This window comes from Numida meleagris, chromosome 1 (assembly GCF_002078875.1).
Source record: "Numida meleagris isolate 19003 breed g44 Domestic line chromosome 1, NumMel1.0, whole genome shotgun sequence".
Classification (NCBI taxonomy): domain Eukaryota; kingdom Metazoa; phylum Chordata; class Aves; order Galliformes; family Numididae; genus Numida; species Numida meleagris.
In genome coordinates this window covers 131,883,154-131,900,854 of record NC_034409.1, presented here as the reverse complement: position 1 = coordinate 131,900,854, position 17,701 = coordinate 131,883,154, and the positions used below count along the sequence as shown (strand labels likewise).

Below are 17,701 nucleotides of genomic sequence, written 5' to 3'. Positions count from 1 at the left end.
GATGGTGCTCAAGGACAGATTTATTGGGCATCTCATTCTCCACCAGAAAAACTTTTTGCTACATTAAGGAAGTCTCCTCCACAAGCTGAAGCTAGATGGGCACTTTAGGAAGAGCAAGAAGTGCTACTGAATTTGTTTTCCTTTCACGGGGAAGTAAAAGAATAAGGAAGAGACAAACCTCAAACCTCAGACTTAAATGAGAGCAAGAGCTGAATGAGATGGACTACCTGGGACACAGCCTGTGTCTCCTGCTGCTGTCTTTGCTACTGAAAACTAGAATGCCCAGGGAAGCAGCTTCTGGAACTGATGAACTCTGGACCAGCAGCTGCAGAAAATAGCCTGAAAAGGGTGTGATGAGCAGGAGATGGGAAGGGAGAGAGCACTTGTGAGGAGACCAAGTCCCAGGAGACCTATGATTCTGCTTCACAGTGTAACCATGCTGGAGATTTGCCTTACTACTCATCTTCTGTGGATCTCAAACTGCTTTGAAAAAGTAACAAAGTACTGGTGTGCTTTGAAGCACCAAAAGCTTAGGACCCTATTTTATAAAGCAACCTCCAACATTGTGTTTTTATTATGGGGAACCTAGTTTTAAGTACCAATGATCCAAGCACATGCTGTACTAATGGACAACAAGCAAAGCTGTCAGGGTCCTCAAACCTGCATTCACTGTTTAAAATTGTGCCAACAAAGCCAACAACAATTTTTTAAATAAGACATCGTTCCCCAGACACAAGCCAACTGGTCATTAACAGCACGTGAAGGAGAAGCTCTGCAGGGAATTAACTAAAGGTTGATGTGCAACATTTTGTTTTTATTTATTTGGTCAGATTTCAGGTGGGTCTGCTATAAAACACCTAACCGAAACAGTCCGATCTGCAAAGAAGTTTCAAAAATAAAATCCAAATTCAAGGCCTCTTTCTTATTCAATCATTGTATCAGTAACACAGTGACAAAGTACTTGCTGGCAATTTTACAGCTGAAACATATTTTCCATGTAGAAGGACAATCAAATTTGTTTTTAAAGCTTACTGGCTTTGCTTGAGCCCAGTTTTATTCCACGTAGGAGGTGACCATCAAAGGGTAGATAAGTAATGCCTTCCACAAAAATTGGTTTTTAAGAATAGCCATGAACATCTGACCGAGATTTCTAGGGTTCACCTAGCCATCTCTCCACAGCTTAAAATTTGCATTTGACACACGGCAGAAATTACATAGTTTGAACACAGGAAAACAATTAAAAGACACGAGCCAATAGAAGAGGTTAGACAAGTTTGGCATTTCAAATACATACGTGAAATGAATATCTTGGAAAAGCTGTTAAGTAAAGTCAAGTTTTTATCCCTTTTTAAACTAATTTACCAACCCAGCCCGCAAATTTTTCAAAGAAATCTACCCTGTGATTTTAAAAGCAAATTCTGATTTTTAATAGTTCTTTTAAAACAAGCTTAAATAAAAAAGTGAATCTTATTGCCCACAGATTTAGAAATGTGCGAATGAAAAAGAAAAGTTATGATTTCACAGTGTACATTCTTAAATGAAAGCTATGAATCTTGTAACAAGAATTAAAATGATTTTTGCATTGTGCTGAAATGTGTATCTGTGCTGAAGCAAGCTCAAAACTTAAGATAAAGTGGGACAGAAAGTGCAAATTCCTGAGACCTATTAAGTACCATTTATCTTAATGCATCCTTCCTACCCATATGTTCTCAAATGATTGCCGTTTATGCTGGGATGAAGAAAGTCTGCATTTCTTATGGGCATTATTAAGGTGCACAGTGACTGTAACTGATTCCAGAGCCCCTGGAGTGCTACTTTTCTGTACAAACAAATCAGTGGGAGAGAAAGAAAAGACAATCCTTCCCCTTTTACAGATGAAGAAATAAAAATAAAATGATTTCACCAGGGTCACAAGCACGAGGGAAGGAGCTTTCTTGAGTCTCAGTGGTCCCTGATGCAAATAGGACACTGCTCAGTTTTCTATGTGCAGTGCTCTACAACTATTCTACTGCCATGTTTGCACAGCAACAAAGATGCTAAGGTGCAAAAAGCAATTTTGAACAGGAACACTAGTTATGTACTTGAAGTTTTCTATTTTTAGGGCTTCTGGTATTCCTTCAGGTGCTCTCAGCTCTTACTGACGTTAGTGACAATCAAGGTCATTTAGATTTCCCTTGGTGATTCTCAGTACCATTTTAAAAGCTACATATTGGCAAAAATTCAAAAACTAAAAATTCAAGCTATTCAGGTCTTGTCTTTGTTGCAACTTCTATGAACTGCATGTGCAATTCTCCTCCTACAGCTTGTTCGTTCTCTTCTTCCTCTTTTCCGCGTCACGGCTCTTCAAACAAATTGGGCTTCAGAAATACGTTCATGCTTCTTACAAAGTCTATATGATAGGTGCATTGTGCATTTTTCAGTGTTACTGATATTAATGCTCTGGTCAAAACGTATCATTTGATCATAAATAAAATCTGAAATGGTACAGATTTCTGTAAAGAACCCCTTCATCACTGGACTTTCAACAACAATTTTCAGTGGATAGCTGGGTATTGAGCCTGCGTGATTTGGTTCCACAAGAGATGATGTGATAAGGCACATTTCCATCCTATTTAATAGTGGAAATAATGTAATTAAAGCATTGCCATAAGTTATTTATAAAACATTTTTTTTTGTAATGTCTTCAGTTTTGCAATTGCTCCAGTATTCCTTTGACTTAGTTAATGGCATTGGCTTTACCCAAATGGACCTGCTTAGATCCACATTGAAGTTTGTCTTCTCTTTAATGGATCCTGTTGTCTGATCTGATCAGTTTAGAATCTGAATTTGGTACATCCACAGTTCGATACCAACAGTTCAATCTTTGCTATGTTCAGTACGGCTGGTTCTCAGGCTTACTCCTCTGCCTTTCCCCTTGTGATGCCTGCCTAACTAATCGTGGCGGTGGTACAGGTCTTGCTGACCCATGGTCTGCAGTCAAGTCTTCCCTGCTCAAGGTGCCAAATCTTGGTCTTGTCAGTAGTGGCTGCCTGAACCCAATGGATGGCTGAGGCAGGCTGCCTGGCTCTTGCTGCTCTCCTCGTCCGTTCTGGCTCCCATCAACTTCGTTCTTCCACTCCATGCTAAACTCAGAGGGTGGCCGCTGCTGTCTCAGTCTCTGCTCTCTCAAGATTTTCCCTGCTCTGGGTCTTAAATTGAGCACTGTAGTAGTGGCATCCATTTCAGAGTCACTGCTGTCACCCACTGTTAAGTGAAAACAAAATAAAGATCTTAGCTGCAGAATGTTTCTGTTTCAGGAATATTCATACAACAGCACACTAAGCAGCAACAGCCATAGTAAAAAGTTTATCTGTGTTTCTTAAATTCATTGCTTTGTGATTAGGCCCAGCGACAAACGCTTTAAGATTTGACTTACAAACATCCCTCTCCTCAAAACAGTTACATTTAGAAATCCCCCAGTCAAAGAGTGCTACCCTTTTAAGGTTGACATTTCCCCAGGCTCCTCAGATCTGACAGGACATGGCATAAATGGAATAAACCTGATCCTCTCTGAGCTACTTGGGATCTAGTCTCCGGTGGTGTCCAAGCAAGACAAAGAAATGAGATTTTCTTATCCTCACATAACAAGCCTAATCTGAGGCACTTCCAGGGCACTGCATCTACAGAGACTGTAGAAACTGGGCTTTGGAAAAGAAGCATCAATGCATCACCAAACAAAGGAGGGCAATGACCAGATGAAAGGAAACATCCCATCCTTAAGATGCTTGAATGTATGATAGATATCACAAGGCAAATATCAGCTTGCCATAGACTCCTTCACACACTTGCAGCAGGGCAGAAAATGGCCAAGGGAAAGCTGGCATAATCATTTAAGGAATGCAGTGATTACTATCAGGTAAACTAAGCTGGGAACAATCAGGCTGTGTAGATGCGCAATATATTTTCCCCAGCTGACTTAGAAGCACAGAATATCCCAAGTTGGAAGGGGCCCACAAAGACCATGGAGTCCAACTCCTGATTCCACTCAGAACCACCTAAAATTCAAATCCTATGTCTGAGAGCAGTGTCCAAAGCTTTTTGAACTCTGGCAGCTTGCGGCTGTGACCACTGCCCTGTTACAGTGCCCAACTACCCACTCAGTGAAAAACCTTTTCTTTCTTTTTAATTGACCAGTATCTTCAATGAAACTGGCATGTTTCAGTCATTCAGTAATCATGTTAACAATTATTTATGAATGACTCAGATTCGTTCTTAGATTTAAGTCAGATACGGTGTTTCAAATAAATCGAAGCAAAGAATAGCATATTGTGCAACTGTCATAAGCACAACTTCCATTAGTAGCCTGCATATTATTTCTTTTTAAAAGGTGAGGAAGAGGTCAACAAAACATATCACCACATAATTATTCATTCACCCAGATAATTTTATATCAAGGAAGGTCTTCATCAGATTATGTTTGCAGGCTTTTTCCCTCCTAAATATGTCAAATTGTGTATTTTTTGACAATTAAATAATCTGGAGGCATATTTCCTCTTTAATATTTAATGCTAGGTGACAGTAGGTGACCTCTGTAGACATAACTACAGAATAAAAGACATCCTGCATTCAGGAGAGCAAAAATGTAATTAGCAACAGACAAAGACATGGTATATTGCTAAATTCATTTGGAAGAAGTGGGAAACTAATTGGTCTGAGGTGTGGTCAGGAAATTTTAGTGAGTGTGCAGAGATTTAATCTCCCCAACAAGAGATTGTTCCTGTTCATGGCATAAGCATGTTCATGCAAATGGTATACAAGCAAAAGTAATGTACAGAACTAACCAAAGTTTTCACATCAGATAGTTGCATTCCTCCAGTTTTTTTTTAATTTTATAATTCAAGAACTCCAAAATGAAACATTTGTGAGTTTAGGCATAAAAAAAATAGACATTTAGGTTGTTAACCACACAATTTTGAAAAGTTCTTTGTGAGATCTATATATCAGTTACCACACCTTCATTTTCTACACTGATTTGGTTCTCAGGGCACTGCCTACTCTGACCTCAGTGAGAAAAGAAACCACATAGGGTCATAATCTAAGAGGGAAATTTGGATATTATCCTAGAAAAACACAAGGAATCAGCAATGACTGTTTCGGGTGCAAATGTTTCAAGCTGAAAATTCCACAAGACTGTTTGTTGGGGCATTTCTTCACAATAAAATACCTGTTTTAATACAAGTGCTAGAAATATTGTAGCCCTTGCACATAAAGTAGTTACTATCTTTTTGAAAATCAATATGCTAATTTTTGTACATCATCCCTGGAAAAACCTTCCTTCTATGTAGGCAAGATGAGTGCAGCACACAAGGAGGCACAAAATTTTCCATTACCTCTGGAAGATGTTTTGTTTCTCACACGTAGTTTCTCTGGGAGTTTAGTGTTTTTAGGAAGTGAAAGAAATCTTTTTGTATTTGCAGCAGCCTGCACAAAGAATAAGAGAATCATTAAGACACTGCAAACTGAAGTACTTGCATAATGCATATTAAGATACACAGCTGAGGCTTGAATAGACTTAGGTAGCTCAAGGGCTAGCAAGTAGTTTGGGATTAGCTAATATGTGATCTTTTATTACACACTTAAGTTAACGCTTACTGCTGGTTGAGGTCTCTGCTAACTAAGGTAAGGACTGAGTAATCTCAAGCAGTTCAATCAAAGCAAAGCCCAGTGCTATGCCCTCTGAGATCAGAGTTAATAAATGTATGCTCTCAAACTCCAGCCTTACCTGTACAGGTTTTTCAGTGGAAGACAAATACGGCATCATTTCTGTGCAACTCTATTTTGGAACTTTATTAGTCAGCTGCAAAAATTAGGCTGAGACTGAAGCTCGGGAACAAAAGCTAATCTGTATTCTGATCCCGCAAATGCTTTATACATACAAATAACTTTACACAGTTGATTAGTCACACTCAGGCTGATGGGGAAGCTGGGCGCCAGTGTGACTGTTCACCAGCACTGGGCACAGAAGCCTTGTTTTCCCAAGTTTAAGCTCCATAGTCCCTAGGTGCAGAGTGCACCTCACACTTCCTGGAGCATATGAGGTTCTTTCCAGGGCAGGGCGATTCTTAAAAATTCAGAAATTTCTCAAGGGTATCCTTCCTTTCATTTGTTACAAAGACATGTTTAAAACCTTGACAATCTACCAACTCTCCCCTGCCTGTACCACTCAGCAATGCACACTCAAAGTGAATGTGAAAAGAAAATCTACTTTCCATGAGACATTTTTCCTCTTTTGACACTTTTGTGCTTACATGATTACTGTACTTCTTTGTGTGATGGATTTACTCAAGGACAATTATTTTTAAAATTACAATCTTTGAGTTTGAAAAAGCTGTCAGACACCATCTCTCTCTGCCCCAAAAGTGTTTTACTCCTGCCAAGTCTCTTCATTACTCCCTCTAAAAAATCAGTGTAAGTAACTGTGGTTGAGAAGGAAAAAATCATTCAGAAACACACTTATTGTTACAACTAATGCCAATGGTAACCCAGGTAATGGTCACAAATGAGATACAGTACTTATTGTAGACAGCAGCAGCAGCCTCAGTAGCTGAAGGACAACTACATCAGTGAAGATAATAGTCACTAAGTGTTCCTGCAACATGAAAATACATATTTATAGGGGGATTCATTTCCTTCAGAGTTAAAATGGGGCACTGGCTTCACTGTTTAATCAGTGTGCTCTTTTCAAATATGGTCTGAAGTTTACAATGATGGCATAAAAGGATTGCTTCAGAGAGTCATATGTCACTGAGACACACCACTTCTTGTAGATGAAGGGTTTTTCTATCCTGTGTCAAAGCCTGTAATCCTGACCACTTTTTAAGAATCCTAATGATCCCACAGCATTTTTTCAAATGAAGCATTCACCCTTTTTGATGTGACCAGAAGCTCTCCTCCTTCCCACATTTTGGAGCATACTGTAAGAAGTCCGTCATATTTGAAGTCATATTTGTCATACTCAAAGTCATATTCTACCTCAGTCATCAACTCTCCAGAAAATACTGATAGAGAATTCTGACCATGCCATACAGTACATTGTGTATGGAGCCTGCTCAGTTCCTCTGAGATAAAACCATGGCAGCAGATACCAATCCCATATTATATTCTACAATACGGAAGCTTTTCAGAAGGGTTCAGTGCAAACTCTGGGGCCCATGTGTGCAACTCAGGGTGTAAGTGTGACATTATACGTGCAGTTGTCTTTCAAGTTTGGGATATATTTTTTCTGCATTTCAGAAGATTTTTTCTGCATGGCATTTAGCTACGGAGAATTGTTTTCTATAAATCAACTAAAATACAAGTACCGGTCTTTCTCTTGACAGGCTGTTAGTTTTCCGTAGGCTCTCCCTAAGGCTGTGCCGGCGACGGATCAGAATTTCTTTGGCCTGCTTCTCATTTGCATCTGCAGCCAGGCTGTGTCGGTTATATGACATGGTCTGAAATAGAAAAGCCGTGGTTACTTTCTGAAAAACACAATGTCAAACGTTTTGAGCTCTATTGCACACTCCAAAACAGGCTTTTTTGCATTGATATTTTAATAACCACCAATAATTCTTGCAAATAAAGTCATATTAAAGACAATTAAGAACAAGGGCAATAATTATGCCAGATTTTTTTTAAGTCAGAGGCTTCACGAGCACCTGTTTGTTTTTTAAGCCTGACGATATTTATAATGAAAGAGCAGTTGGAAAAAGCTGCCTTAATACAGTGCTTACCCCCACGTTGTACTTGCTCAGTCAATATGTCAACGGAGGATGCACATTTGAAAGTGATAGGATGAGTCACCTAGGGGGAAGTCATTTTTACCTCCAGCAAGCTGAAGCAAGCTCCACTTTTGAATATCTTCCAAGGGCACAGACATTCAAACTACTTAGCCACAGAAGGGTAAATGTGAAATGTCCTTTTGCTTTTATTTCACTATTTTTCCAGCTCATCACCTCTGCTCTTAATGCAAGTTAACTTCACAACTGGAGGCAAATGGGAAATCTAATCGCATACTGTAAAGTGAACAAAATACTAACAGAAGTGGGACAAGGTTGGGTTGAATTTGCACCAATGATCCTTTTTAAGTAATGGAAGTATACTGCAGGTAATATACAAAAACATTAAGCCTTATCAATAGTATAAAATGAAATAAGCTGTTTACGTAAAGGAGAACACATATGTTGCTGAAAATGTTATAATAATAGGCATTTATTTATAGGCAATAGAAGTAAATAACAGCATTAATTTATATACTACTGTACAGTAGATACTGCACTTGCCCGAAGATATTTTATGAAGGTAAGAAGCATGGTCAAAGAGTAGAGGGATATTTACGTATGCAAAACTTTATTCTTACTCGATGACGTATTTGGTAGAGATTCTTTGTTAGTATTTCCCGCATGTTTTCCATCTCAGTGGGAGAGAGTGGCTTTATTTTTCCTTCATGATATTCACTGTGGAAGAATAAAGCCCAGAAAAATACAAAAAAGGATGAGAAAGAGAGAATATTTTTATTTTTACAATTAGAAATCATATTTGAACAGATTCCTATGTATTAGAAATAGCATTCTAAGTCAACTGAGGAAAAGGTGAAAATGTAGCGGGTGAGAACAAAACCTTGATATCATTTGAGTCAAGTGCGAAGACTCAAAACCCACTCTCTGAAATCGGTATCAATTGCTCTAAGCTGTAAATTCAACTAAGGCACTTTTCCCAACATCCCTCAGGCCTCCCCTGTAGCTCCTGGCAGCAGATGTGCAGACACTGGACCAAACCCAGCTCAGCCCCACATGGCACAGCAATGTTCCCTGGAAGCTGGGTGCAGCTGCCCCTGTAAAACTACACGCTCCGGAAGAGCAAGGCTCACTCATGCTTTGTATGTGAGCTGCTGTGAAATGATCCAGTTCCGCATTTGCTTACTGTTCATGTGACATTAGGACACAGAGTGTCCTAAGTCAAAGCAATTATCCTGCCTACGGACCAGACTGTGAAGTACATGACGTGACCCTGCTGTAACGCTCAGTTGTGTAGGCCTTGCTGCCTTACCTGAGAGACACTGACGAAGGCACCTTGCTTATCATGCCACTCTCTGCCATCTCGATGGCATGCTTTATTTCCAGCTTCTTGTACAAAGAAACAATGCTGGATTTGGGCTGGTTCTCCCGGATGAGAAGTCTTCGCAGGTATTTATTGTCAAACTTTTTAAACCTGTGCATGAGGCAAACCAACCCAACCAGTTAATTTTTACTGGGCAGAGCTGAGGAATGCTTCTATACTGCTGCTAAAGCAATCGTGAAGGAGTTTATTCCTTGGGAATGTGTCTGCTCGTATTAGTAACTTACTGCTGGGTATCATAATAAAAGGTCAAATTCATCCTTGCTTCAGACAGTCTTAACCTATGTTTTGGTTAATCTGTTAAAGCATAGTGTCCCTAGCAGCAACTTTCAGCTTCTATGTACTCTGTGTTATTGCACAATATTATTTCTAATTCTCCATTTTCACAGAGACAAAGAGAACATTAAATATTTACTGTAATAACAAATAAAAGGTCTACACTTGCACCCACTGCTTTTTCTTTGAAACTTTAGCCTGCTCTTGTAAAATTTTGGAAGCTCTCCTTTTCTTTAGAGCAACTGCAGCCCTCTTGGATGCTTAGTGAAAAAATATTGATTGGAGCAGAGTGATTTTGTTGGTCAGAAAATATCCTGCACTCCAGTCACTCTGAAATTACTCTCGAATTTCAGTCAAAAATGTTTCTGAAGGTCATGAAGAGGTGGGACTCTCCTTCAGTCCATAATCTGTTGGTTAAAGATCTACACAAACTGGAGGAGAACCAGGCTAAGAAAAGTTGTACCCATGTCACCCATCTGTCGGGACAGCATCCTCAGCCATGCCCTCAAGTCATTTGGAGAGGGATCCTCAGCCTCTGCTGCTGCTGCTGCTGTTCCTCTTTGTATAAAATGCTTAAATTCTTGTCAGGGCAGTGACCAGAAGGTGGGTGAGCAATGCCCATGCTTTGCGTCTGAAGGATTTGGGTGAAAAAGAATGTGCTTCTGAGAAAAGGGAGTTAGATCCAAACAAACAACGATGATGATTCAGCAGCTAAACTGCAGCATAAATAATTCAGGTATAGCCACTGGTAATCTTCTTAACTGACACTGAGTCTTAAATAATACTATCAGGAACTGTAGAGCTGCCTGCCATTAGGATCCCTCATGCACCTCATGCCAGCCAGTGCCTTGATCTTCCTAGCGGAAGTCCCAGAGCTTTTGCTTGTTTCGCATCATCTAGGGAACTAACCCCTCACTTAACACCACAGAGACAGATAGTTTGCAGCAGGAAAGCCAGCTCAGGATCAAAAGCTCAGCAGACATACAGGAAATGCTCTGAAAAACTCAGGAACAGTGAGATTACCCACACGCTCAGAAGGTAGAAAAATTTACCCTGGGATCAGAGGGCTGTGCTTTTTCCCAGCTGGAAATTTTGTACTACTAGCTTGTGGTTTAGTTAAAAAGACATTGTTTTACTGCTTTCTCTTTGTAACCCACGCATTCTAAAAACAACCATCTGCATTCAAGAATAAAATGCTGAAAATGAAATTTGATGCCCAGCAGCTTTCACTTGTTGCTGCAGAGCCAGTTTATTCTCCCCTGTATAACAAAGAGTTTTAAATGCCATTCTTACTTATCTCTCCAGAAGTTGTGACCCCAGTGTCCACATACATCTTCAATTCCTGTCTTCACGTGATCAAAGAACTAAACAAGAAATGTTGGTTCATTACATAAGTGTATAGATACCATTCGGCTTGCCATTAGACTATTAATTTTCAACTTACTTCAAAACAGAAAAGCCAAGGCAGAATTTAGGACGATGCTTGAGTTTAACTAAATGCAGTCTAAGCAAACAAGCGTGGGCTTGGCTTGCAGATATTGAAAGGGGTCAGTTTTGCCCTCACTCGCATGCCCAGGGGAGCACCTGGATCCTGTTCTCCTGTGGAGCTCTCTCAGCTCACAGCCCCAGAAGGACAGAAGCCGATCTCCGCAATGTCAGCCTTGCTGAGCTCCTGCCTAAATCTGGTGGTAAGTTGTTTTTGCCATATTTTCCTTTCTTTCAAGTTCCCTAATCACTTGGAGCTATGCCTGGAACTTCTCCAGGGACTTCCCCTGGCTTGACAGTGAGCCAGGTGTGACTTTGTGGAGGAGACAACCCAAGTGGGCAGCCAGCACTGCCCCTTCTGGATGCACAGGGCAGACCTGCCATAGCCAGCATCCTGAGCTCCTATTTTGGGGTACTGTGGTCCAGCCTCACCTCAAAACATCCTGAGCAACCACTATTAGAACCACATCCTTCCTCAGTCTTTTACTTATTACAAAAGGGTAAATCAGTTCAGCTAAGATCTCACACAATCCCCCGAGCCAGCTCACAGGCAGCTGTGCTCTTGATTAAAGTACCACAGTAGGGGTCTCTAAAATTCAGGGGGAAATCCTGCTGGATATATCCAAATGGTAAGCTCAGAAGTGACTTTTTGGGTGCCTAGATTCAGTTCTCTACTGAATGTGACCCTTATTATTCCTCATTTTTGGAATTTAAAACCACCAGGTTTTTGCAGCTCATGCTACAAGGAGAAATACATTCAAGAATACACATAGCTAATGAACCACAATCATTAGAGACATATGCATTCAAAACACAAATCTATTAAGACACTGATGATGTGAGAGCTCAGGAGGTTTAAATGTGTCTTTAGGAGGATTTTACATGTGTTTAATTAGACTAACTCACCTACAATGTAATGTAATTAAATTGCCAAAGGTTTCTTAATGTAGTCAAGTTCTAAGACAACACATATCTCCTATGTGAAACAAATTACAAAAAGATAATTTACTTCAACAGGTGAGCAAAACCAAGTGAAGATCTCAAATTAAAAATACCTAATAATGATAATTTTGATAATTAACAAGAGTTAAATATAAGCTTTGCAGTTATTTTACTTAAAACAGCTATAGAAAAGAAATCTTCAAGAATGCATGTATCTCTGTAATGCTGTGCATTAAATCCTTGTCATATGGAAAGCCATCAGGAATTTCATCTCTACGAAGGTTTCATTTGTGACAATGAAGCTACAGCATACCCTGTTATAAATTTCTTCACTGACAGCTGGCTGCTTTTTATTTGACCTTTTGACATCAAGAAACTCCACCAGTGGACGTATTGTTATTCCCTGTGAAGAAAAAAGCAAATGTTTCTGTGTTTTTCCATAAATATAAAGGAAAAACAAAGCCTTTCAATGTTTTCTGTGTCAGAGCAGTGATAATGGCAGTGGATAGCATTTTAGCTCCTTCTTTTCAACTCCCAAAAATCCAGTCTGACAATCCTAATAGCAAATTCACTCTTGTAATAAGCAGGTATTGCATGCAGTTGCAAAGTCCTTGTCAACATATAGATTCCACTGATACAACAGAAGAAAAGAAAGGACTGCCTAGAGCAGAGAGGCCCAAGAGGGCTAAATGACATACTGCTAATGGGATTTGTCTTGAGTAACCCTCAGGTAGTCTCAACAGTAGCATAGACCAGACATGTCATAAAGACTTTAGGTAAATATGTGTCCATACTACACAATTCTCAGAGAAAGAACAAAAGTTTTGGCCGCCCCAGAATGATATAATGATTTTTGAACAATTATTTGTGGAAGAATTGACATCACTGTTTATTTGTACAGGCACACAGACAAAGGAGAGAAATGAATCTCATGGTGTTGAGATCAGTCCCTACTATCTCAGACAATCATGCCACGTACTTGTTTTCATAAATGAATTAAGCTTTATCTCAAAAATAGTTAGGTTTCTTTGCCCCATTGCTCACATGGAACACTCCTCCTGAACCTCATTGTTCTGATAATTAGAAAGCTGCTTCTTAATTACACCATGGTCACTTTGTACCACTTTGTTCTTGTGCCAACATTGTTTTTATAGCTTAAACAGTGCTCCTCCTTCCCTGATGTTCGCTCCCTGATATAAACAGTAATTATATTCCCTCTTCTCCTTAATTTTGCTGAGACCAAGACATTCTGGTCTTCTTTCACACAACAGGCTTACTAGTCCCATGACAACTCTAGAACACAACATTGTTCTCTGCTGGAAACACCTGTCTCAGTACATCTTTCTTATGCCTGGATTGCACTGGTGTCTTAAGCTCCAACACATTATCAGCCAATACAATTGTGTTTTTTTCCTTTTTCATTCTTTCTCCAAATGAAAGGTCTCCATTTATTTAATAAGAGAAATCCCTAGTTAAGAAAGTCCTAGCAAGAACAACATTTGCACATGCACCTTCTGAATTTCATTCTATTTCCACCATATTGTTCCCCATTTACTCTCCTCTTTCTAGTTGATACTCCATGATGTTACCACCTTCCAAGGTCCATTGTTAAGAAAGGTCAGCACCACAGAACTCCTATGTTATGATCACTAACAACAATATTAAACAAAACCATCCCCTGGAGCCATCTTTTGAGGAATTCTGTTAACAACAACTCATCAGCCTGTTATTTGATCAGGGTGGTCGAACACTGGAGCAGCCGCCTAGAGGGTCTAGGGAATCTCCGCTCATGGAGATACTTAAAACAAAACCAGCCACTGCCCTGAGTAACTCAGTCTGGTTTTGCAGGTGGCCCTGTTTTGGGCATGGGGTTGCACTAGACACCCTCAGACCCAAACTACCCTATATGTCTATTTCCCCTTATAGGAGAAATTGCCAGCTCCTTCCTCGCTTCCTCGTTCACTTTGCAATCACCTGAAAGCCAATCTAAACCTATGTGTTACTAACAGTTAAGCTAATAATCTCCTGTGTCGCTCCCCTGCCTTCTACCCCACCCCCAACAAAAAAAAAGGAAGTTATTACAGTAATCTAGTTTGATGAGATTATGCTCAAAAATCAGTTGCTTTATCAAAGAATGATATCAGGTTTCACTTTGGCAAACCCTGATGCATTTCACAACATGTTCCCTATACATCCACATTTTATTCTATCCCTCAAAATCAGTGTTTACTTCCTTCTTCTCATTCCTCCTGTTCATTCAGACAAGGTCTCCATGACCACTGTGATACCGGAGATCTGTTCTTCACATTCTTTCACACCAGTGGTGCTTTTGAATGGATGTTCAGCTGGTTTTCAACATTACTGCTTAACACCCAGATTCAAACGTTGCAATTCACCTTGCAGTGCCCTTGAGTGCTTTCCATTCCTCTTTCCACTCTTCTCTGCACACAATACCCAGCTCCTTAGTAAACGTACAACTTAAATATTCTAACAAGGCATTAGTACTGGGGCTGTACCCAGATTATCTTTTATCTCTACTCCAACCTCATTGGGTCCTAAATGCTTAATACCACTTACATGTTCGCCTAAGTACTTAATATCTGACATAGTTTTGCTATCGGTCTGCTGACTGCATAGCTTTTTTTTTTTAAGTATGACCATGGAGCAATAAAGAAGTATGTTACTTCAAGTATAATCCTTCCAGTAATTTAAGACATCCATTTTTCTACCCACAGCTTATTTACTCCTTGCCTCAGAAAGAAAAGGTCCAGAAGAGGAAAGGCATTACCTGAATAAAAACGGTAAAAAATATCACCACAATCACAGCAGTGATGAACAATTTCTTCCTGGGGAACACAGAAGGAGGAAGCAGGAATACAAGTGAAAAGCAAATAGCTCCTCGGAGGCCTCCATAGGCAATAATAAATTGGTCCTTAAAAGTGAGAGGAATTGTCCGGAACACATTAATGATCTGAGTCAGAACAAAAACACCTGAGGAAAAAAAAATGGAAATCCAAGAAAGAGAAAAAAGGAAATCAAAATCACATTGAAATCCCCCACAATGCCCCACTTGTTCTAAAACACCTGTACTTGCTTCTTACTTACACATTATTGAAGGAATAAAATGTTACACAGCAGCTTGAAAACACCCCAAAGAAAAATTTTAAATTCTTAAACATATTTAGTGACCTCAGGCCAGATGGATTTAGGAGCACCTGAAGCACCTGATACCCACAAGACAGCCATTCTGGCCCTCCAATGCAGTAGTAATTCTTGAGTCAGTACGGACCAGAATCCTAAACTACTTTTTTTAATGGAACTTAAGGTACTTTTGAACACTTTGGCTTCCACTTCCAACAATCCGTGGTTTAAATTCTGCAAAATCCTACTCAATCACTTGATTTCACTTCCATAGACAGGAAAGATGGTGGACTGGGGATGGAGCAAGAAGACATCAGTGCACGGTGGTGTACCAAAGGCACAGGTTACAGAGGTGCGGCAGGCTGGAAAAAGGCATAAGGGAAGGTGAAGGGAGCAAGCCTAGGGGCCAGGAGCTGAGGAGCCATCAGTCTGTTTTTCAGCATAAAGGATGTGCAGAACTGCATATTCTTTTAAGAAGAAAAGTGTTTATTTGTAAATACACTTGTAATTAGATAGATTCACTCAGATTAACAAACTTGACTGCCTCTAACTTCAGATGGGGAGGATCAAGACCAAACTGGTTTTTGGATTTCATTCTGGGGGAAGATGGAAGCTAACCCTGAGATCTGGGACATGTTACAAATAAGATAATGGAATTCTCTCTAAATTTTGCCATTTTCTGCTCGTAGAAAGGTGGGAAGTATCACTTGTAAAGAACATGACACAGTCTGGGAATTGCTTACCCAGCGCCCTCCAGATTAAACAGAACAGGAGAGTGAAGCTAACGAAGGCCCAGTTCCACTCATGGTTCTTTCCAACTGTAGAGACACCCATGAAAATGAAGATTAAGGTCTCACTGACACTGCTCAACATCTTCATGAAATATTTTATTGTTGTATAGGATTTTTGGGAAACATTTTCCTCCACGTATTTATTCATGGTCATGGCACAAGCTGTAATCCTGAAAGGCAAACACAGTCCTCTGTTTCATTGGCTTTTCACTTTCCCATAGTCCTCTTTAAGATACAAAATATGTCTTATTCCATCACCAACAAATCTCAAAGTTATAGACTTAGTGAACATCCTGTTTTGGGCATGTGATTTTTTTTTTCCAGGGTAGGAAGTTTTCTGAGAACACACCAGCGTATGGAGAGTTTTGTCATATACTAAATCCACATGAGATGTTCATTAGTCACTCAAACTATGCACTTTGAGAAAGGCAGAGCTGAGGAGAGCCAGGGAGCCCTGGAGAACAGGGATTGCTGCTCCTATTGCTGCTGAAGGACATCAGAAAGACATTATTCAGATACTAACAGACAGGATGGCCACTGTAAGCCCTGGGCAGGACTCTACTCCGTTCCCATCAGTAGCTGGCCCACCAAACCATTCCCCCCTTGATGTGAATGACAGCAGCCAGCTCCTTTCTCCAAGAAAAGCAAGCAGCAAGGCCACAGAAAACTCCTCTGCCACTGCTTGCTTTCCATATGCATAGAGCTGAGCATGGCCTCAGAGGAGAAAAACACAACATGCTGTTGAACATTTAAAGCACACAAAAATGAATGAAATGGGGATCTCAGCTGATAAGTGAGAGAACAGCTAGAGCTTACTATGTCTGCATGTCCGTTCTCTCAGCCTACGTTAGTAAGCTCAGTTTCTCAAATCAGCAGGAAGACCAAACTGAAGAATGACATTACTGGTACATCAGTGATGTACTCCACGGTGCATGGATGACTGAGACCACTGAGATGCAAAGTTTGTAGGCTCAAAGGTGGTTAGTGGTGCTGGCTGGATGCTAATCTCAAAGTGTGGCCCCAGTGAAGGGAAGTGCAGTTTGTATTTCCACATAGTTGTCAGGGTGGGCAACTAATGCAAGATCAGATGTGAAACTGCTGTCACTCTTCACTCTGTTACCTAAGGCAAAAGCATGCCTTCCTTCCCTGCATCCATGTATTTTCTGCTTTTCCAGTTTAAAAAAGTATTATACACATGGATTCTGAGCCAAAATATATAGACAGAGAAGTGTATTTATGCTTCTTTTCTGACTATAGCCCACAAGGACTTATCCCATGGTTATTTATCCCAGTGCCATGAATATTTTGGTTTACAAAGATGATTTGCCAACACAGGGAATATCTCCTCCAATTAAAATCTCCAAATTGCTCTTTCTCATGAAGGAGGAAAATTATAGGTATTCTAGATCAATTCTGGAAAGAAGCTGAGGAAGGTTTTCCCATGTCTCATAGAGATCCAGGTGCAGAAAATCTTCTGTTGAGAGTGTCCTGCCTCCAAGTCAAGAGTTCCACATTTGAACAACTCTGATGTTCCTGACTGTGAGTGCAAATGGTAAGGAAGGCTGAGGGAGAGGTCAGAATAAGCCTACTGACTGGAATAAACTTACAGATTCTTTCTTCTAAAAGAAGGGCTTAAAAGCGACCTGATAGCACCATTACAATATCTAAAGAGGGACTATGAGAAAGAAGAGGACAAACTCTTTGGTAGGGTCTGTTTTGACAGGGCAAGGGGAAATGGTTTCTAACTAAATTAGGGGAGATTTAGATTGGATGTAAGAAAAAAATACTTTACAGTGAGGCTGGTGAGACACTGGAACAGGTTGCCCAGTGAGGTGGTGGATACCACATCCCTGGACACATCCAAGCTCAGGCTGGACAAGGCCCTGAGCAACCTGATCGAGCTGTTGGTGTCCCTGTTCGTTGCCGGAGAG

At 40.2% G+C, this 17,701-nt stretch overlaps 1 protein-coding gene across 2 annotated transcripts in view; it reads right to left on the bottom strand.

Annotated features, from left to right (window-relative positions):
• LOC110406866 (sodium/hydrogen exchanger 2) overlaps positions 794-17,701 on the bottom strand; it is a 32,291-nt gene continuing 15,383 nt past the window's right edge. The window contains exons 4-12 of one of the 2 annotated variants that reach the window (XM_021413899.1): positions 15,723-15,940; positions 14,627-14,829; positions 12,152-12,241; positions 10,705-10,775; positions 9,067-9,228; positions 8,378-8,474; positions 7,341-7,472; positions 5,370-5,460; positions 794-3,243 (exon numbers count right to left, since the gene is read on the bottom strand). In XM_021413899.1, coding sequence (XP_021269574.1) covers positions 2,873-3,243; positions 5,370-5,460; positions 7,341-7,472; positions 8,378-8,474; positions 9,067-9,228; positions 10,705-10,775; positions 12,152-12,241; positions 14,627-14,829; positions 15,723-15,940 — 1,435 coding nt within the window. In that variant the 3' untranslated portion in view covers positions 794-2,872. Of the gene's footprint in view, positions 3,244-5,369; positions 5,461-7,340; positions 7,473-8,355; positions 8,475-9,066; positions 9,229-10,704; positions 10,776-12,151; positions 12,242-14,626; positions 14,830-15,722; positions 15,941-17,701 lie in introns of those variants that run through there. The other variant, XM_021413907.1, reaches the window with a different exon arrangement.